General features: G+C 47.9%; 1 protein-coding gene across 3 annotated transcripts in view; it reads right to left on the minus strand.

The window, feature by feature from the left end:
• Positions 1-979: 979 nt before the first annotated feature.
• Positions 980-17,546, minus strand: part of LOC146835265 (HORMA domain-containing protein 1-like) — a 1,528,718-nt gene continuing 1,512,151 nt past the window's right edge. For all 3 annotated transcript variants that reach the window (XM_085602855.1, XM_085602849.1, XM_085602848.1), the window contains one exon: positions 980-1,300. In XM_085602855.1, the coding sequence (XP_085458981.1) occupies positions 1,235-1,300 (66 nt within the window). In that variant the 3' untranslated portion in view covers positions 980-1,234. The remainder of the gene's footprint in view (positions 1,301-17,546) is intronic.

Consider the following 17,546-nt stretch of genomic DNA (forward strand, 5'->3'; position numbering starts at 1 on the left):
GTGGTGGCGATAGGGGCTGCACCTTTTGTAAAAGGCAGCGCTAAGGCACTTAATATGGCTTAATGCTGCATTGTACATAAGGCTGCCTTTCACGCTATGGTTAGCGTGAAAGAGGTGGACAGTGGGTGTTGTGGTAGGCGTTCCACGGCAACATTCATTCATTTTGACGCTGCTCCCTATGTACAAGGGTGTAGTACATAGGAAGCAGCGCCAAAATTAAGACCAGGTAAAAACTGGCCTTAAGATGGCGAAACGAGAAATGCATTATTTCATTCTGCGGAAAAAGCAAAATGCCATTGTTTGTTTATGTATAGGAAGGTGTCCCTTCCAGCACATAAACAAACTTTAAAAAAAAAAATATTTTGTCACTTTCATGCGTGCTGCATGAAGCAGCACACATGAAAGTGACAGGATGGCATTTCTAGGATTGTTTATGAGCAGGAAGGGTCACCTTCCTACACATAAACAATCCTCCCCTGCACACAGACACCCTTGCACCATAGTGCAAGGGTGCCTGCATTGGTGCTAAGTTGCTAAATTTAGCGCCATTGCAGGGGGAAAAGCAAACCTGCACCACATTCTTGTAAATATGGTGCAGCCTTGCATTTCAGAAGTGGAGGAGAGAGGAGTTAAGCCCGAAAGGCTAATGCCTGTCTCCTCCACTTCATTGTACATATGGCCCAATGTTTTTCTATTTGTTCCTCAAATTTGGCACTCTAACTTATCACTTTATGCGTCTGCTTCGTTTGCGTAGGTTACCCTTGCCTACTGTCACTTTGACAACAGAGCATGTTGATGTCTTTGAAGGCAATTGTATCACCGAAGCTCCTGGCCTGTAGCAGATATAGCATGGGGAGAAACTGAGCATATCTTCTAGGAAGGCCGACTAAGACTTTCTTTGTATAAAACTGACTGTTTCTTACCCAGTTAGTCAACTAAGTGGAAGAACATTCAGTCATCAAACTCGAATAAAGTAAATGAGTTTTCTTCATTCGTGTATTTATTGAAGAAGTAAACAGGTTTCTTTAAAATATATTGGATAACAGGCACATATCTAAAGATATACATCAACTTTCGAAATTCCAGAAAAGGCTAAATTTGTATTCAATGAAAATATGAACTGTGTTTTCTTCAGGTTGTGCTTCTTCTGCTGAGAGTATATACAAGTTTGTATGAGAATAGAGACATTTCAAGGACAGATGCATGAGAATTTAGTTATTTCTAGTTTATAGTCTTAGAGCTCATTCCTTTTCTTCTTCTTTAAAGCCTCTTTTCTGGCCTTTGCTGCACCGCGGCGACCCTTGAAAAGAGAAACAGACAGTCACTATTTCATACAGAATAGCGAGCAGCAAAGTATGTATTCTTGTGATTTCAACTGATTAGGATCATATGCAGATGGTGATAAATATCTCTCGGCTGGCTTGAGGTTCCCTGGCGTCTCAGGCGTCTCTAATCAAGGTTGCTGCAATCCTAGATCCAAGGATCACCTGCAATCGTGGGCGCGGCCTTCAAGGGCAAGGGCACCTCTGTAGATTGTACAGCATTGTGGAAAGGCCACAGGGATTTTTAAGGCTAAGGCAAGAGAGTAAAAGGCTTGTTTAAAGCTAGGGGCACAAGCAGCGAACACAGGGGTGTTTAAAGGCAGGGGCTAAAGCATGCAGTAGAGTGATATGAAATGCTAGGGGGCTAATCTAAATCAGTAAAGCAATAAAGTAATGTTTAAGTCCAAACGCTCATGTAGTAAGTAAGGGACACAAGAAAGGCAGTGAAGGCTATTTTTTCGAAAAGAAAACCCAATAACTTCATAACTTTATTTACACTTTACACACAAATTTAACATTTACCATAGACATAGCCATACTAGTGCAGAATGTGCAACATAAAGTTATACAGCGGAACGCAAGTGTTTTGATACACATCATAAAAGGCAAGATGTCATTTGGAGACTAACCCAAGTTCCAAAATCTTCTCCTGTGACTCCTGAATTTTCCTTTAGATAAACTGTTGAATCTTACCAGATATTTGTAGGTCAAGTTTTTTTTTTTTTAAGTTTCCAAAACCTTTATTCAGCATGAACACGAAATACACAGCCCCACGCCTACAACCATCTTGTGGCCGGCGGCTTGATACGAGAAGGAAAGTGACTGTTGAACACAGCAGCCTGCCTACAACCCTCCAGGGGCCGGCTGCGGCATAAGAAGCAGGATAATTAGCATGCCAGTATGAATGACCACCACCAATCAACCACTGAATACTTTGCATTTAACGATCTACCCACAGTAACATGCATTATTATTATTATTATTATTATTTATAGAACTTATAATGCGCAACAGCTACCCGCAGTGGGTTTCCCGGCGCCAGGGATAGACTAAAGAAGAAAGAGAGAACACAGTTACCATGTCAACACCAATTAAAACGGCAAGAAGGCAATTAAAAAAGCAAGGTCTTTAATTTTTTTCGGAAATCCAATAAGTTGGCTTCCAACTTAAGGGCAGTAGGCAATGTGTTCCAAAATTTGGGTCCTAGATAAGAAAAGGACCGCCCACCCATTCTGACAAGTTTAAATCTTGGAACAACAAAATCGCCATTTGCCGAAGATCTTAACAAGCGGGTAGGTTTGTAGGCTTGAACAAGACATTTTAAGTATTTAGGAGCCACGCCATTTTTGATCTTAAAAAGATAACACAGGGCTTTGAATTTTATGCGACTAGGGATTCTCAACCAATGCAGGTCACGGAGGGCCTGTGTCGCCGAGGATCTCCGTGGCAGATTACATAGGAGTCGGGCCGCCGAGTTTTGTACCACCTGGAGTTTATTTAAGGTAGAAACATCGGCGCCAAAATAGAGAACATTGCCGTAGTCAAGGCGGGATATAACTAACGCTTGTACGACAGTTCTCCGAGTGGAGTGGGGAAGCATCCACAGAATTTTCTGCAGCCATCTTAAGATGGCAAAGCAAGTGGAGGCAACCTTGGTGACTTGCTGTCTCATAGATAACTTGTCATCAATAAGAAAACCAAGATTGCGGACCACAGAGACCGGTTGTGGAAGGGGTCCCATATTACTTGGCCAATGCTGAGGGCCCCATAACTCTTTGTTCTTACCCAAAATGACGACCTCCGTCTTGTCGCCATTCAGCTTAAGGAGATGCATTTGCATCCATTCGGCGACACGCGATAGTCCATTTTTTAGAACAGAGTCACGGTTGCCTTCACTACTGGAAAGGGAGAAGACAATCTGTGTGTCATCGGCATATGAAAAGATTGTCAGCCCAGCGTCCTCAGCGATGGTAGCCAGGGGTCTAACATAGATGTTAAATAGTAGAGGACTAAGTATAGACCCCTGGGGGACGCCATATGCCGATGAACGAATAGCTGAGGAGGCTTTCGTCGAAAAGACCTGAAAAGTGCGCCCACTCAAAAAGGAGGCAATCCAGGCGAGTGCAGGGCCATCCACTCCAAGGGACCGGAGGGAATTTAAAAGAATAGAGTGGGACACGGTATCAAAGGCCGCACTCAAATCCAATAGGATGAGTGCAGATGTTTCCCCTCGATCAATACCGTGCCGCAGCCTCTCCGTAACCCCTAGGAGAGCAGTCTCAGTAGAATAGTGTGCTCGAAAGCCGGATTGAGAAGGGTGTAAAAATTCCGAGCTTTCCACTAATTGATTTAACTGAGAATTAATATGTCTTTCCAGTACCTTTGAGAGAAAAGGCAACAAGGATATGGGTCTGAAGTTGGACAAGTTCAAAGTATCCGCACCGGCCTTCTTTAGGAGGGGAACGACCATTGCATGCTTCCATTCTGGTAGCACATAAGACTCAGACAGGGACGCATTAAGAAGACTCATTAGGACCCGACGGGGTTCAAGGTCCAGTAACTTTAGAACTCTTACTGGAATTAGGTCACGAGGGGATCCTGATCTAACACTGTTCAAGCAGGTAAAAAAGGAACTATCATCAAACGGCTGCCAGTTAGTAACCTTCAGCAGAGGGGAAGATAATTCAGGCGCGTTCGATTGTATCTGGTGAGAGTCCGTTACAGTCAAGGGAGAACTCATAGAGTCATATATGCGCTCAACCTTGGTCACGAAAAACTCAGCAATGGCTATACATTGATCTTCCTCCAAGGCTGGAGGGATCGGGGCAGCGTCTGCTCCTGTTAGCTTTTTTACTACAGAGAAAAGAGTACGTGGGCAATTCTGGGCTTGCGTCACTGTACTCACAGTGTAGGAAGCCCTTGCTTTTTTACATTGGGAATGGTACCCTTTAAGGGCTTCTTTATATTCCGCCTTAGAAGAAGCAGAGTAGAAATGCCTCCATTTCCTTTCAAGCACCTTGCACTTGGCTCTTAGGATCTTCAGATCTTCCGAGAACCAAGGTGCAGGAGGATGATGTAGTCTAGTGCGCTTAGGTGTTAAAGGCAATAAAGTAGTTATAGCACTCGTGAGCCAGTGAGATATTGCCGTATTAAGCTCTGAAACAGAAGCATCCGTGTCAGGACAAGTTTTGGAGAGGTATTGATTGAATTCTACAATATCAAGCCTTCCCCACTGACGAATCAGTTCATTCCCACCATGGCTACCCTTGACTGGACTCTTGAGAAGAGACAGGGAAAAATGAACCGCGAAGTGGTCAGACCACTCTAACGGACGAGCACTCCGTGAACAATCAAGATGTAAGTTTGAGAGGATAGGGTCCAACAAGTGACCAGCAGAATGAGTGGGTCTAGAGTTCCGAAGTGATGAATTCAGGGCTTCAAGATCATTTAAAAAGTGTGTACTAAGAGTACAGTGGGGATCTTCAAGGTGTAAGTTGAGATCACCTAAAATAGTAAAGTTTGCCGCTTTAAGAAGCAAAGGAGCTATGGATTCGGCAAAAGACGACGTCCAAGTACTCGCGTTGCCAGGGGGGCGGTAAACCAAAAGACCTGAAAAAGTAAATTGAGAATTGATTGCCAGTTGAAATAAGGCGGCTTCGCAACCAGGTAAGGGAAAGGTTTCAAGCTTACACGCATAACAAGATTTACAAATTATAGCGATACCTCCTCCCATTCCGGAGAGTCGATCTTGTCTTACAATAATATAGTTACTCGGAACAGCAATGGCAACATCCGGACCAGAACTGTCCTGAAGCCATGTTTCCGTACAGAATATTGCATCCGGCCTCTCATCCATAATAAAATCATACATATGGTGTTTATGTTTAGAGAGGGACCTACAATTGATACTCCAGAAATGGAGCGGGGGACAAGCAGGTAGCTTTTTAGCAGCACGTCGGTTTCCACGGGTACGAGTGCGAGTCAGCGCTTTGCACCGAGTCATTTTACCTGTATTGAAATTGCAACCGGAACATTTAAAATTTTGGATCGGTAATATGTAGGGGATACAATTAGCATAAGAAGGGGGGCGCAGATTATTTAGTGCCTCACCTGTATATGAACAGAATCCTGCAGATGGATAGCTAACTGTCATATTTGAAGCAGAATGAATGGCCCCTGGACCCGTACTGACGCGGACGGGCGCAGACGGGCTAAACTCTGGCGTAAACTCCGGCGGAAGTCCGGCGTCCCGCAGCGCGTATCCGCTGCGCGTTAGCGTGGCAGCTTTTTATAGTGGTCTCGTGTCCTTGTGACCCTGCACCACTACAACCCCACAACAAGCACTGAGCGCGATTCCCTGATCCAAGATGGCCGCCAATCACGAGTCGGGGCAAAGGACCCGCCAAACGCGGTGGTTAAACAATTTTATGATGCGGGTAAGCTGGGGTGAGTGCGAGTCTGCGGGCAGCACTAAAAACGAGGGAAAACAAAATAAATCAAATAAGATATTAAACACGGTAATTTAAAAAGATTATCTCGGATAGTCCGAGCGCATTTAAAAAATATCGCAGGTAGTTGAGCATGGAAGCGTTCTCTAATGGCAAGACAGAGTACACTATTTGCCTGCTTTTTATAGTGGTCTCGTGTCCTTGTGACCCTGCACCACTACAACCCCACAACAAGCACTGAGCGCGATTCCCTGATCCAAGATGGCCGCCAATCACGAGTCGGGGCAAAGGACCCGCCAAACGCGGTGGTTAAACAATTTTATGATGCGGGTAAGCTGGGGTGAGTGCGAGTCTGCGGGCAGCACTAAAAACAAGGGAAACAAAATAAATCAAATAAGATATTAAACACGGTAATTTAAAAAGATTATCTCGGATAGTCCGAGCGCATTTAAAAAATATCGCAGGTAGTTGAGCATGGAAGCGTTCTCTAATGGCAAGACAGAGTACACTATTTGCCTGCTTTTTATAGTGGTCTCGTGTCCTTGTGACCCTGCACCATTACAACCCCACAACAAGCACTGAGCGTGATTCCCTGATCCAAGATGGCCGCCAATCACGAGTCGGGGCAAAGGACCCGCCAAACGCGGTGGTTAAACAATTTTATGATGCGGGTAAGCTGGGGTGAGTGCGAGTCTGCGGGCAGCACTAAAAACGAGGGAAAACAAAATAAATCAAATAAGATATTAAACACGGTAATTTAAAAAGATTATCTCGGATAGTCCGAGCGCATTTAAAAAATATCGCAGGTAGTTGAGCATGGAAGCGTTCTCTAATGGCAAGACAGAGTACACTATTTGCCTGCTTTTTATAGTGGTCTCGTGTCCTTGTGACCCTGCACCACTACAACCCCACAACAAGCACTGAGCGCGATTCCCTGATCCAAGATGGCCGCCAATCACGAGTCGGGGCAAAGGACCCGCCAAACGCGGTGGTTAAACAATTTTATGATGCGGGTAAGCTGGGGTGAGTGCGAGTCTGCGGGCAGCACTAAAAACGAGGGAAAACAAAATAAATCAAATAAGATATTAAACACGGTAATTTAAAAAGATTATCTCGGATAGTCCGAGCGCATTTAAAAAATATCGCAGGTAGTTGAGCAGGGAAGCGTCATGCATCAGTGATAGAGAGGCGCCTCTCAATCGCGCGCAATGACCGTCTCACCTCTCATCCCCGTGTGTTGCCTGGCCGAGGGACAGAAGGTGGGTCACTACCGTAGAAGTGGTGTCTTGGAAGGTTAAGGGTTAAGCGGGCAGGAAGGTTCGCTATGTCTGTGGGTGTGACAACAGATACGTCTGTAAGGGACCCCAGATGTCAGTTGGCCTAGAAGCGGAAGGCAGAAGTTCTGCATATCGAAGTAAAGTATCCTGACAGTGTACCATATTTCTGATCCAATCCTTAAATTTGGGAGCTCTGCCCCGTCCCCATCTGCAGGCTATCAGTCGTTTCGCTATAAGAAGGGCGATCGTGGCAAATCTGCGGACCGTTTTTTTTTATAGTTTTTGTGTAGCCCAGGAGTGCCTGCGTCGGAGAGGGTGCCAGTGGGACATCTATCATTTCCGAAATGCCGGAATACACTTGTTGCCAATAGTCGGCTATTTCCCGGCATCCCCACGTCATGTGAAGGAAGTCTGCCTCCGGAGTGCGGCAGCGCCAGCATAGATCGTCCTCTCGAAGGCCCACCCTATGCATGTGCGCTGGAGTACAATAGAGCCTATGTAAGAACCTATAATGAATCACCCTGAACCTGCTGCTGGAGGAGATTTGTTCGGTTTGTAAGCAGCAATAGCTGCAGAGTTCGTCATCTATGGGCAGTCCTAGTTCTTCCTCCCATTTGGTACGTGCCCTGCAAGGCAAGGAGTCTGGTGTAGTGCGTAGCGAGTGGTATAGGGTAGAGACTGCGTGTGCCGGAGTGGTAGCCTTAAGTAACCGATGCAAGGGTTCCAGCGTGGGTGGCTCACTAGGAAACTCCCCCGTCAATGCTCGAATACCACTACGAAGCCTGATATATAGGAATGTGTCCATGAAAGTGGGTGCAAAGTTAGCGAACATGTGAGATTGGGAACGGAATTGTCCGTCATGATAGAGGTCCCCCCACGTTGTAATGTGGAATTTGGCCATAAAGTTTTTAAACAGTTGTTCCTGTAAAAGGGGCAACAGGGGATGGTATGCCAGGGGAAGCAGTGGAGAATAAAGCAGCGGTGTGCGGGCTATCTTCGCAATATATCGCCACGCCAGAATGGAACTCGAAATCGCGGAGCGGTACGCCGTATGCGTCTCTGGTGTACTGAGTATTGCTCCTTCCAGTGGGATAGGCGCAACCAGCCAATGTTCCACAGCCGTCTGCGGCAGGAAGGGAGTGGGGTGAATCCAGTGATGAATGTAGTGGGGCTGCGCACTATGATAATACATCTCAAAGTCCGGAAGGTCGAGCCCTCCCTGCGCGAATGGACGAGTCAACACCTCCCAACGAAGACGCGGCCTCTTCCTCCCCAGACCAGGCGAATAAGCTCAGACCTGAAAAGACGAAAGAAGGACTTGCCAGGGTAATATGGGATATTCATGAAAAGGTACAGGAGTTTCGGAAGAACCACCATCTTAATTAGGGAGGAGCGGCCCGCAAAGGAGAGGGGCAGCGTGATCCATCTAGACACGCAGGCCTGGATATGGTCAAACGTACGGCCATAGTTCATCCGCATTAGCTCTTCTCGGTCATGGGAAATAAGTATGCCCAGATAGCGAACCTCATCCATGTCCCACCGTGGGGGTAGTCCAGAGGAAACGGTTGAGCGGCCGCAGTCAGGGGAAATATAGTGGATTTTCCCCAATTGATATGGATACCAGACATACCCGCGAAGCGAATAAACTCCCGGAGGATAGGGTTGAGGTTGGTAGCGGGATCACGGATGTAGAGCGTGATGTCATCCGCGTATAGGGAGATGAGGACCTCTCGCTGAAGACAGCGCAGAGCCTTGTCTCGGTGATGTTGACGGAGCCGGGCCGCCAGGGGTTCCATCGCCACCGCAAACAGCAGCAGAGATAGGGGGCAACCCTGCCGGGTACCCCGCGACACCACAAAGGCGTCCGATATCCGCCCATTCAACCCCACCCTAGCGACCGGCCGGTCATACAGGATATCAATCCAGCGCGTGAAGCCCAATGTCATTCCCATATTGCGCAAAATACAGCGGAGATAGTCCCATTCCAGAGAGTCAAAGGCCTTGTTGGCGTCTAAAAAAACCGCCACCAATGGCAAATCCGGGTCTACATTATGCATAATGGAGAATAGCGTCCGGAGATTATTGGAAGTGGCCCTGCCAGGGACGAATCCCGCTTGATCCGACACCACCAGGCCTCCCAGTAACAACTGCAACCGGTTAGCTAGTATTTTAGTCAGGATTTTGGCGTCACAGTTAATTAACGAGAGAGGGCGGTAAGAGTCGCAATATTGAGGCGGCTTCCCAGGCTTCAACAAGGAGGTAATCAGTGCCTCCTGCATTGACGGAGAAAGCGTGCCTGATTCATGCGCCTCCATGAAAACCTCTCGGAGTATCGGAGCAAGGATATCCATAAACGCCTTGTAGAAATCCATGGGCAGCCCGTCCAGGCCAGGGGCCTTTCCTGGTGCCATCTGTTTGATCGCATCTCTAACCTCCTCCAGGCCGATCGGCTCTGCCAGGAACTCCCGTTGACGGTCAGAGAGCCAGCCCAGTGTGAGCTCCCTAAGGTAGTCGTCCATGTCCAGTGCGCCGACCCTAGTAGTAGAGTATAGCGCGGAATAGTGTGTAGTGAAAGGCGCCAAAAGCGAGTGTGTGTCACGTATAGGAGTCCCATCCTCCCCCTGCAGCTCCAGCACAAAATTAGAGCCTCGCGGTGGGCGGACCGCTCCTGCCAAAGATTTACCAGGTCGTTCCCCTTCCCCGTACGTACGAGCCTTGAAGTACTTGCCCCGGAAATTTACCTCTCTTTCAGCGGTGGACATGTAGTCCGATAGCGTCTCGCGGTACTTTGCCTGTGCATCTGTATTGTCGGCGTAGTCTGGGCTAGTTTCCAGGGTGTGGAGTGTAGTCTCCAGTTTACGTAATGTATCTCGCAAGGTCCTTAGTACCCCGGAGCTCTTAGAGATGCAGAATCCCCGTATTGTGACCTTTAGCGCTTCCCAGAAAGTGGCCGCCCGGTCTACCGATCCCCTGTTACAGGATAGGAAATCTTCTAGTTCTTGACACAATTCGGTACGAAACAGTTCATCGAGTAAGATGTTGGGCTGGAGTCTCCAAGTCGGGGGTCTACCCATTATATCGGGTAGACGGAACTTGGCCAGTACCGGAGAGTGGTCGGAGTACGTACGGCCCACATGTTGCACCTCTACCAAGGAGGGGGCTAAGGCCCTACTCACCATAATGTAATCTAGTCTGGCCCACGTTGCATGTGCATTATTCCAGTGCGTGCCTTCCAGGGAAGTCGGGTGTAAGTGACGCCAAGTATCCACGACCTCATGAGTGTCGCAGATGTCTCTTAGGTATCTATGTGTATTAGTATAGTGGTGCATAGATGGGTTTGACCTATCCAAGGCGGGGTCTAAAACAGCGTTGAAATCTCCCCCCCAAATGAGGTGTGTGGATCCCACTTCTCTAATCTTGTTCCAGAGAGCAATGAAACTGCTCGGGTTATAGCAGTTGGGGCCATAAGAGCAGGCAAAGGTGATAGTCTCGATACCTATCCTACCCCACGCTATACAATAACGACCCTCGCGATCTGTGGTGGTGCCTAAAGGAACATAGGGAACTCCTCTTTTAACTAGGATAGTAGTGCCTCTCGCATAAGACGAGTAAGGCGCATGAAGTGAGTGAGCAGCCTATCTTGCAGCGAAGGTGGCATTACGGAGGGGGTCCATGTGAGTCTCCTGAAGAAACACAACCTGAGCATTCAACCTGTCTAAGGCACCCAAGATTCGCCGTCGTTTCCTCGGATCCCCCAGTCCCCTGACATTCCAGGTAATAGCAGTGAGCAGTCCTCCCCCTCCCAGCTCAGTGCGCGTGGTGCGGGTCATGTTTGCCGATAGATGAATTATGGCTTAAGAGGCGCAACTGGCAACAAGGCCCTAGATGTATTTGTCTAGTAAAGGTGGCATACTGTGCTATTTCAACAAGTATATGCGCAGTGCTCATGCCGAAGACCAACAACAACCGCAAAACATTCCCTGGAAATCCCACCCCCCCACCCACTCCGACATCCCAATCATGTCGGGCATCCCCATCCCCCATCCTACCCCCTCCCACCGCAGCAGCCCAATCCTGCCGGAATTCAGACCCCCTCCCACCCTTTACAGCAAACATATATGCAGAAGTGGGGTATACCCTCTAGGGGACTCGCCGGTGTGCCGGACCCGCCCTTCCCAATCCCCTCTTTTCACCCACCACACCATCACCCCATTGGGGGAGGAGTCTATGTGGGATGGGGGGGAGTGCCTAGGCGAATCTTGTCGTCAATGTCCAGACCAGTACCTCGTTAACAGTAGGCGACAGCACATACGGGTCCCCAAACAGTAATGTCTGCTCACCCCTTACATCGGAGAGAGAGGGCGAAAGGCCAAGGCAGTCCTACACTGGACACAAGGAAACAGTCCCTCCCATGAGCATGATCCCCCCAGCTCCACAGCCAAAGTACAGGTCACTCAAAGAGAAGAATCAAGAGCGAGGGGGAGCAGGCAATGCCGAGGAAGAAGGAAAGACACATGCAGGGGGAGAGATACAGAACATGAACCAGAACAGTGGTACTCATCAGTCCGGTGCAGACGTCGGAGAGCTGGAGCTCGATCCCGTCACAGGACCGCGTCGCCGAGGGGCCGCAGACGGCTGTTCTTTCAGAAAGTCCTCCACCTGCTGCGGACTGCCAAAGAAAAGGGGCTTGCCATGATGAGTGACCTTAAGCTTGGCTGGATATTGCATGGAATATGGAATGTCTCGTTGCTGCAGCTTCTTCTTTACTCCTGCAAACTTCCGACGGGCATCCTGCACTGCCTGGGTAAAATCCGGATGGAATGAAATGGTGATGTTTTCATGCAGGATCGGTTGTTTCTCCCTGGCCAGGCGCAGTACGGCGTCCCGATCCCTGTAATTCAGAAATTTGATGATGACAGGGCGCGGCGGGGCCCCAGGGACCGGACGAGGCCCCAAGGAACGGTGGGCCCGCTCCACTACCAGCTGTGGCGAGAAAGAGTCCCTTCCAAATTTATCGATCAGCAGCCGCTCAATGAAATCCTCCATACGGCCCCCACCACTGGACTCCGCAAGGCCAATCAGGCGAACGTTGTTCCGTCGGGAGCGCGCCTCTAAATCTTCATTTTTGTCGGCAATGACCTTGAGCAGCCGGTCCATCTGCGTCAACTTAGTTGCACCAGCCACTGCGCCATCCTCCAGCTCCGATATTCGCCCCTCCGCCTCCTTCAGGCGCTCTCCGTGTTGGTCCAGCCGGTGTACCACCGCCTCCAGGCGCGTGTTCATGTTGTCTATTTTGGTGTCAATGGATGTCAAACTCTTCTGCATGCCGAGAAGGATAGCCTTCCAGTCCACCTCCTCCTCCTCGCCGGGGCCCGACTCTCCACCCTCCGTAGGCGGCGCACGTGTTTTCTTTTTGGGGGGTTGAATTGTAGTGTCGCTTGTTTTGCGTCCGATTTGCCCATGGCGGCTGCCGACGAGAGCCCAGACCTCTAAGAGTTAGTCCGCCAGGTGATTTCAATGTTGTAGGCGACTAAGTGAGCACCGATTCGAGGGGCCAGCCACAGTCCGCGCCGCAAACACCAGGCCCCAGTGAAGCACACTGGACGACCGGCCCTCTCTAGCCACCAGGATTATTCAGCTCAGCTTGGCTTCTAGGCGCTCCGTTTAGCCACAGCACCTCCTCAGCCCCCGCAAGGACAGGGCCGCGCCACTCCGCACAGCAGGCAACGAGGTTCAAACCTGGGGGATGCACCTAGCTAGGACCAAGAAGAGACGTCCGTCAGGTCAGGGCCGCTGCCACCTCTCAGCGCCAGTGGAGGGGCTCCGCCGCCAGCCCCTACCTCGATGCAGCTCTCGGTGCCTCCGTCCACAGCTCCCTCGCGACCCCCGGGCCCAGAAGCGCGCTCCTCCGTCTCAGTGCGGTCCGGCCAGGCGGGCAGGGTACTGACATGCACTACGTCCACAGCCCGATGCAGCAAGGTCCCCTCCGTGTCCCCGGCACGCCCGGCACACCAGGTAGGCACCGGCACTTGCAATGCGGGGAGGGGGACATCCAGGCCCACCGCGGCAGTCCAGCAGAGCGTCCGCCGCGCCAGCCACAGTCTACGGCTCCCTCGCGGCCCGCAAGGCCCGACGAATCCCCGGGCTCGAGTTGCCGGGAGCCTCCGCTCCGAAGGTCCGCTCCTCACGCTGCCCCGTCTGCAACGGGTAATATCTTCACCGCCAGGACGCCCACTGACCTGAAACTTGCACCGAGTGGACCCGTGACCCTTAGCTGTCCATCGGTATCGGTTGAATGTCGGTAACTGGCCTGTAGGATATTGCTGCAGGGTTTATTGTCGCCCGGCTGGCGAGAGCCTCACTAAAGCGCGGCCATGACGGTCCAGCGCCACCTAGCGCCCCATATTTGTAGGTCAAGTTGGCCTCACTATCAGCATGCAATAGGTGTTTTCCAACTCATTTAAGCAGACTTAGGCCATATTTATGAAAATGTAATGCAGCGCAGTGCAGCAAGTCAATTTTGCAGTGCTGCGTTACAGGCGTACTGATGTACCAATTACCGAGGTAGAAATTCTGGTTTAACCATTAAGGCCATTGCTTGATTGACCTGATAATGTGGGTCTTTGCAATGGTAAACGATTGCAGATTTAATTTGCAGAAAATGTATGATGTTCAATTCCTATCATTGGAAATACATTTTGGGTATGTAAAAATGATTCGCAATACAAAATTTTATTTCCGTCAGGACGGCTCACCTCAGGAATGGTTAGAAAGAACTGATTGCAGCTTTTAGAATCAGATTTATACTTCCCTTAAGCTTTAGTTGGTTTGCTAGCATATTTGATCTTGATTGCTCTAGAAAGAGGCATGGATAGTATTCAGTTCCTGGAGTCTCTAGCTGGATACCCCATGCTTTCAACTGGTTGGCATGATTAAGAATTTAATTGGTCACTTCTATGCTCGACCACTACTCTTTTGGGTGGTTGTCGATCATTTATGATGGTGCATTTATACTGGCTTGCTTAGAGTTCCTTAAGTAGTTTCTTTGAGTAGTGCCCGACTCGTAACCCAATTGTCCGTTTCTGGTAGTTGATCCCTGCCATGCACAACGCTTGTTATTTTACCTGGGAGTTTGCCGGGTCATTTGTCGCCAAGCTGATTATCGGCATTACTGAATCGCCTGAGATTGCATCTTGGATTTTCCCATGTAGAAATTTTGTTATGCTTGATTTGACTGGTTCTTGGCTAATCGCATGATGCAGTTGGAATCCTCCCTCATATAACCTTGACTGTCATTCACAGATCTGGTTCGGTAAATGAAACTGATTTTAATTTGTTATTTCCCCAATTTCAAGTTGAATTTGATGTTGAGGTGTGTAGTGTTCACTACTTATGCAGTGGTGAGAGATTATGAGTGTTCTAGGCATCCTATGCAAGCACTATGCAAGCCATCAATCCCCCTCCTTCTTTTTTACACAATCCAGGAGAACTTCCAGTTCGATGGGAGATTTGGTATGATGCGTTCAAAACCTACTTGGGAGCCATTGGCGCATTATTATTCAGTGCAGAAAGGAAGAATTGTTTACTTCTTCACTCATTAGGTTTTGAAGGCAGGTCTATATTCGAACACCTTCCTGATATAACAGCAAAAGAAGGCAAGGTTTTAGATGAATACAGTGAGACAGTTTTAAAACTAAAAAACAGATTTGACAAGCAACCCAGCTTAATGGTCCTCAGACACAAATTTTTCAAATGTGAACAAACTGAAGGTGAAGATGTTGATGGCTATATTTCTTCTCTACATAGGTTTTCGTCAGAATGTCAATTTATGACATTCACTGATCAGGGAACAGTTTGTTTGCCACTGCAAAGACAAACAAATTAGACAGAAGTTGTTAAGTACGGGTAATCTCAGCCTTGAAGAAACTATCAAGGTTGCAAAGAGCATCGAAATATCCCAATCTTCTTTGAAAGAACTGGGGGGGGGGGATATGTACAATCAAGTGGCGGAGTGTGTCGTAAGCCTCCTTGGCTTAAAGACACGCTCCGCCACTTCGGAAACCCAAGGCTGCACCATATTTGCACGAATGTGGTGCAGGCATGCATTCCCCCCTGCGATGGCGCTAAGTTTAACAACTTAGCGCCAACACAGGCACCCTTGCACCAGAGTGCAAGGGTGTCTACGTGCAGGGGAGGATTGTTAATGTATAGGAAGATGTCCCTTCCTGCACATACATAATCCTAAATGCAATTCTGTCACTTTCATGAGTGCTGCTTTATGCAGCACACATGAAAGTGACAGAATTGCATTTTTCTTAAAGGTTTGGTTATGTACAGGAACAACTGTACATAAACAAACCATGGCATTTTGCTTTTTCCATGTGTGCTGCACAAGGCAGCACACATGGAAAAGCAAAAACGAGGAGAAATAACGCATTTCCCCTCGTTGTGCCAATTTAAGACCAGGATTTTCCTGGTCTAAACTTTTGGCGCTGCCTCCTATGTACGCCACCCTTGTACATGGGGGCAGCGTCAACCGCAACACCCACTGCACGCCCCTTTCACGCTAACCATAGCGTGAAAGGGTGCCTTATGTAAAGGCAGCGTTAAGCCACGTTCAGTGGCTTAACGCTGCCTTGTTCATAAGGCAAGGCCCCAATCGCCATGGGACCGTCACAAAAAGTGACGTTCACATGGTGATAGGGGCTGGTACATATGCCCCTAGAAGTCTCTAGAGAGTGTGGGAGCAGTTAGTGGGCACAAGACTAAACAGAAAAGTTTGCGTCCCATACATTTGAGTCTATTAATCCCCGGAGCGTGAGTTTGTGCATGCGTTGTGGGAATCCACCACATCCCAAAGGTGGTAAGTGTACAGCAAGTAATGTCACATGCAACTATTGCAAGAAATTGGGCCACTTTGCTAAAGTGTGATTGAAGAAGAGGTTGTATAAGAAAAGTGTTGCATGTGTCCTTGAATCTGAGGGAGAGTGTGACTCTGAGATCATATCTGTAGTGTGTGATGTCTCAGAGAATAAGGGAGTGACTCTGTAGGGTGCGAGCATTCCCCAGCTTCACTTGTGCCTGCAATTCAAAATGTTTGCCTTTAAAGGGTGCCTGCTTGCCTGAATGAAATGCAAATGTGCCTATCAGTTAATCTGCAAATGTAAAGGGTTCTTGGGAGCAGGTACTGGCTTTAATTGTTCAAATCACTCTAAGCTTTATGATGTCAGAGATTTGCTTTTTTGAGTGGTAGTATAAAGAGTTAACAACTGGGCTGTGAAGTGCTTGCTTTTAATTTTAGCTGCATTTACACAGCCCTTAGTACCCCTAAAGAGGTGTTGAAGGGCCAGTTATGTAAAACAAAATCTACATTTTGGAAGCACTATTTTATTGTAAAACAATTAACACGTTTGCAGCATCTATCTTACACTGTGTGTAATGCAAGTATTAAATAATGACTTACATATTTACAGTGCTTTTTGTCATAGGCTGTGACCTCGTAGCACTAAAAATACATGTCACTATTCTTCACTGCACCAATCAATATGTAATTCTGTGGCTGTCTGGTTACACATAGGCCTCTGCAATGCATTAACTAATAGAGGTTTCATAATGTACTACACTGCAGTTCCCACTGAGTAACAACTTTTAAAATGTATTTTTCATTACGCTGCCCATTATTTTATAAGTAGATACCTGATGGCGAAGGACCTAAAAAACATACAGAATATTTTGGGGCATATTTATGAGAGGCTTGCATCGTCAGAGCATCACTTTTTTTGATGCTCCGGCAGCGCAAGCGTCTCAACCATATCTATGAGGCGGTGCAAAGTGACCCTACATGGCTTTGCATGGCCTCATAGACATGGAGTAAGACACAGCAGCGCGAGTCACTGTGTTGCCTGACTCTGCATTAAGGAGGTGTTCCATGGGCTTACCGTGGGGTTCCCAAACAACACCCATGTACTTTGATGCTGCCCCATATTTACAAAATCAAGTAAACCTGAGGCAGCTCCAAAAGCGGACGCCTCCCCAATGGAGGCGTAACGAGGAGAAATATTTTAATTTCTCCTCGTTTTCTCCTCTTTCCATGTGTGCTGCATTTTCCAGCTCACATAGAAAGAGGAAAACGTCTCTCTGGATTGTTTTTGTGAAGGCATGGTACTCCTTCCTGTACTAAAACAATCCTGCCTATGATGGTGCTATGCAGCAATATGTGCACCAATGCAAGGGAAAAGAACAGGAAGGGAGACATCCTTTACAACGCAGGCATTACAACACAATGCCTTTACAACGCAACCATTACAACGCAGGTACACTTACATCGCATGATTTTACAACACATGCCATTACAATGCATATACAAGTACAACGCATGCTTTTACAACTCTTTAGTAAGTATTGTATGGTAAATGTTTGTTACAATTTTTGATAATGTATGTTAAATAATTTAAGTAATATTGATATATAAAAGAAAATAATTTCATTATGGTTTATTA

This window comes from Triturus cristatus, chromosome 4_2 (assembly GCF_964204655.1).
Source record: "Triturus cristatus chromosome 4_2, aTriCri1.1, whole genome shotgun sequence".
Classification (NCBI taxonomy): Eukaryota; Metazoa; Chordata; class Amphibia; order Caudata; family Salamandridae; genus Triturus; species Triturus cristatus.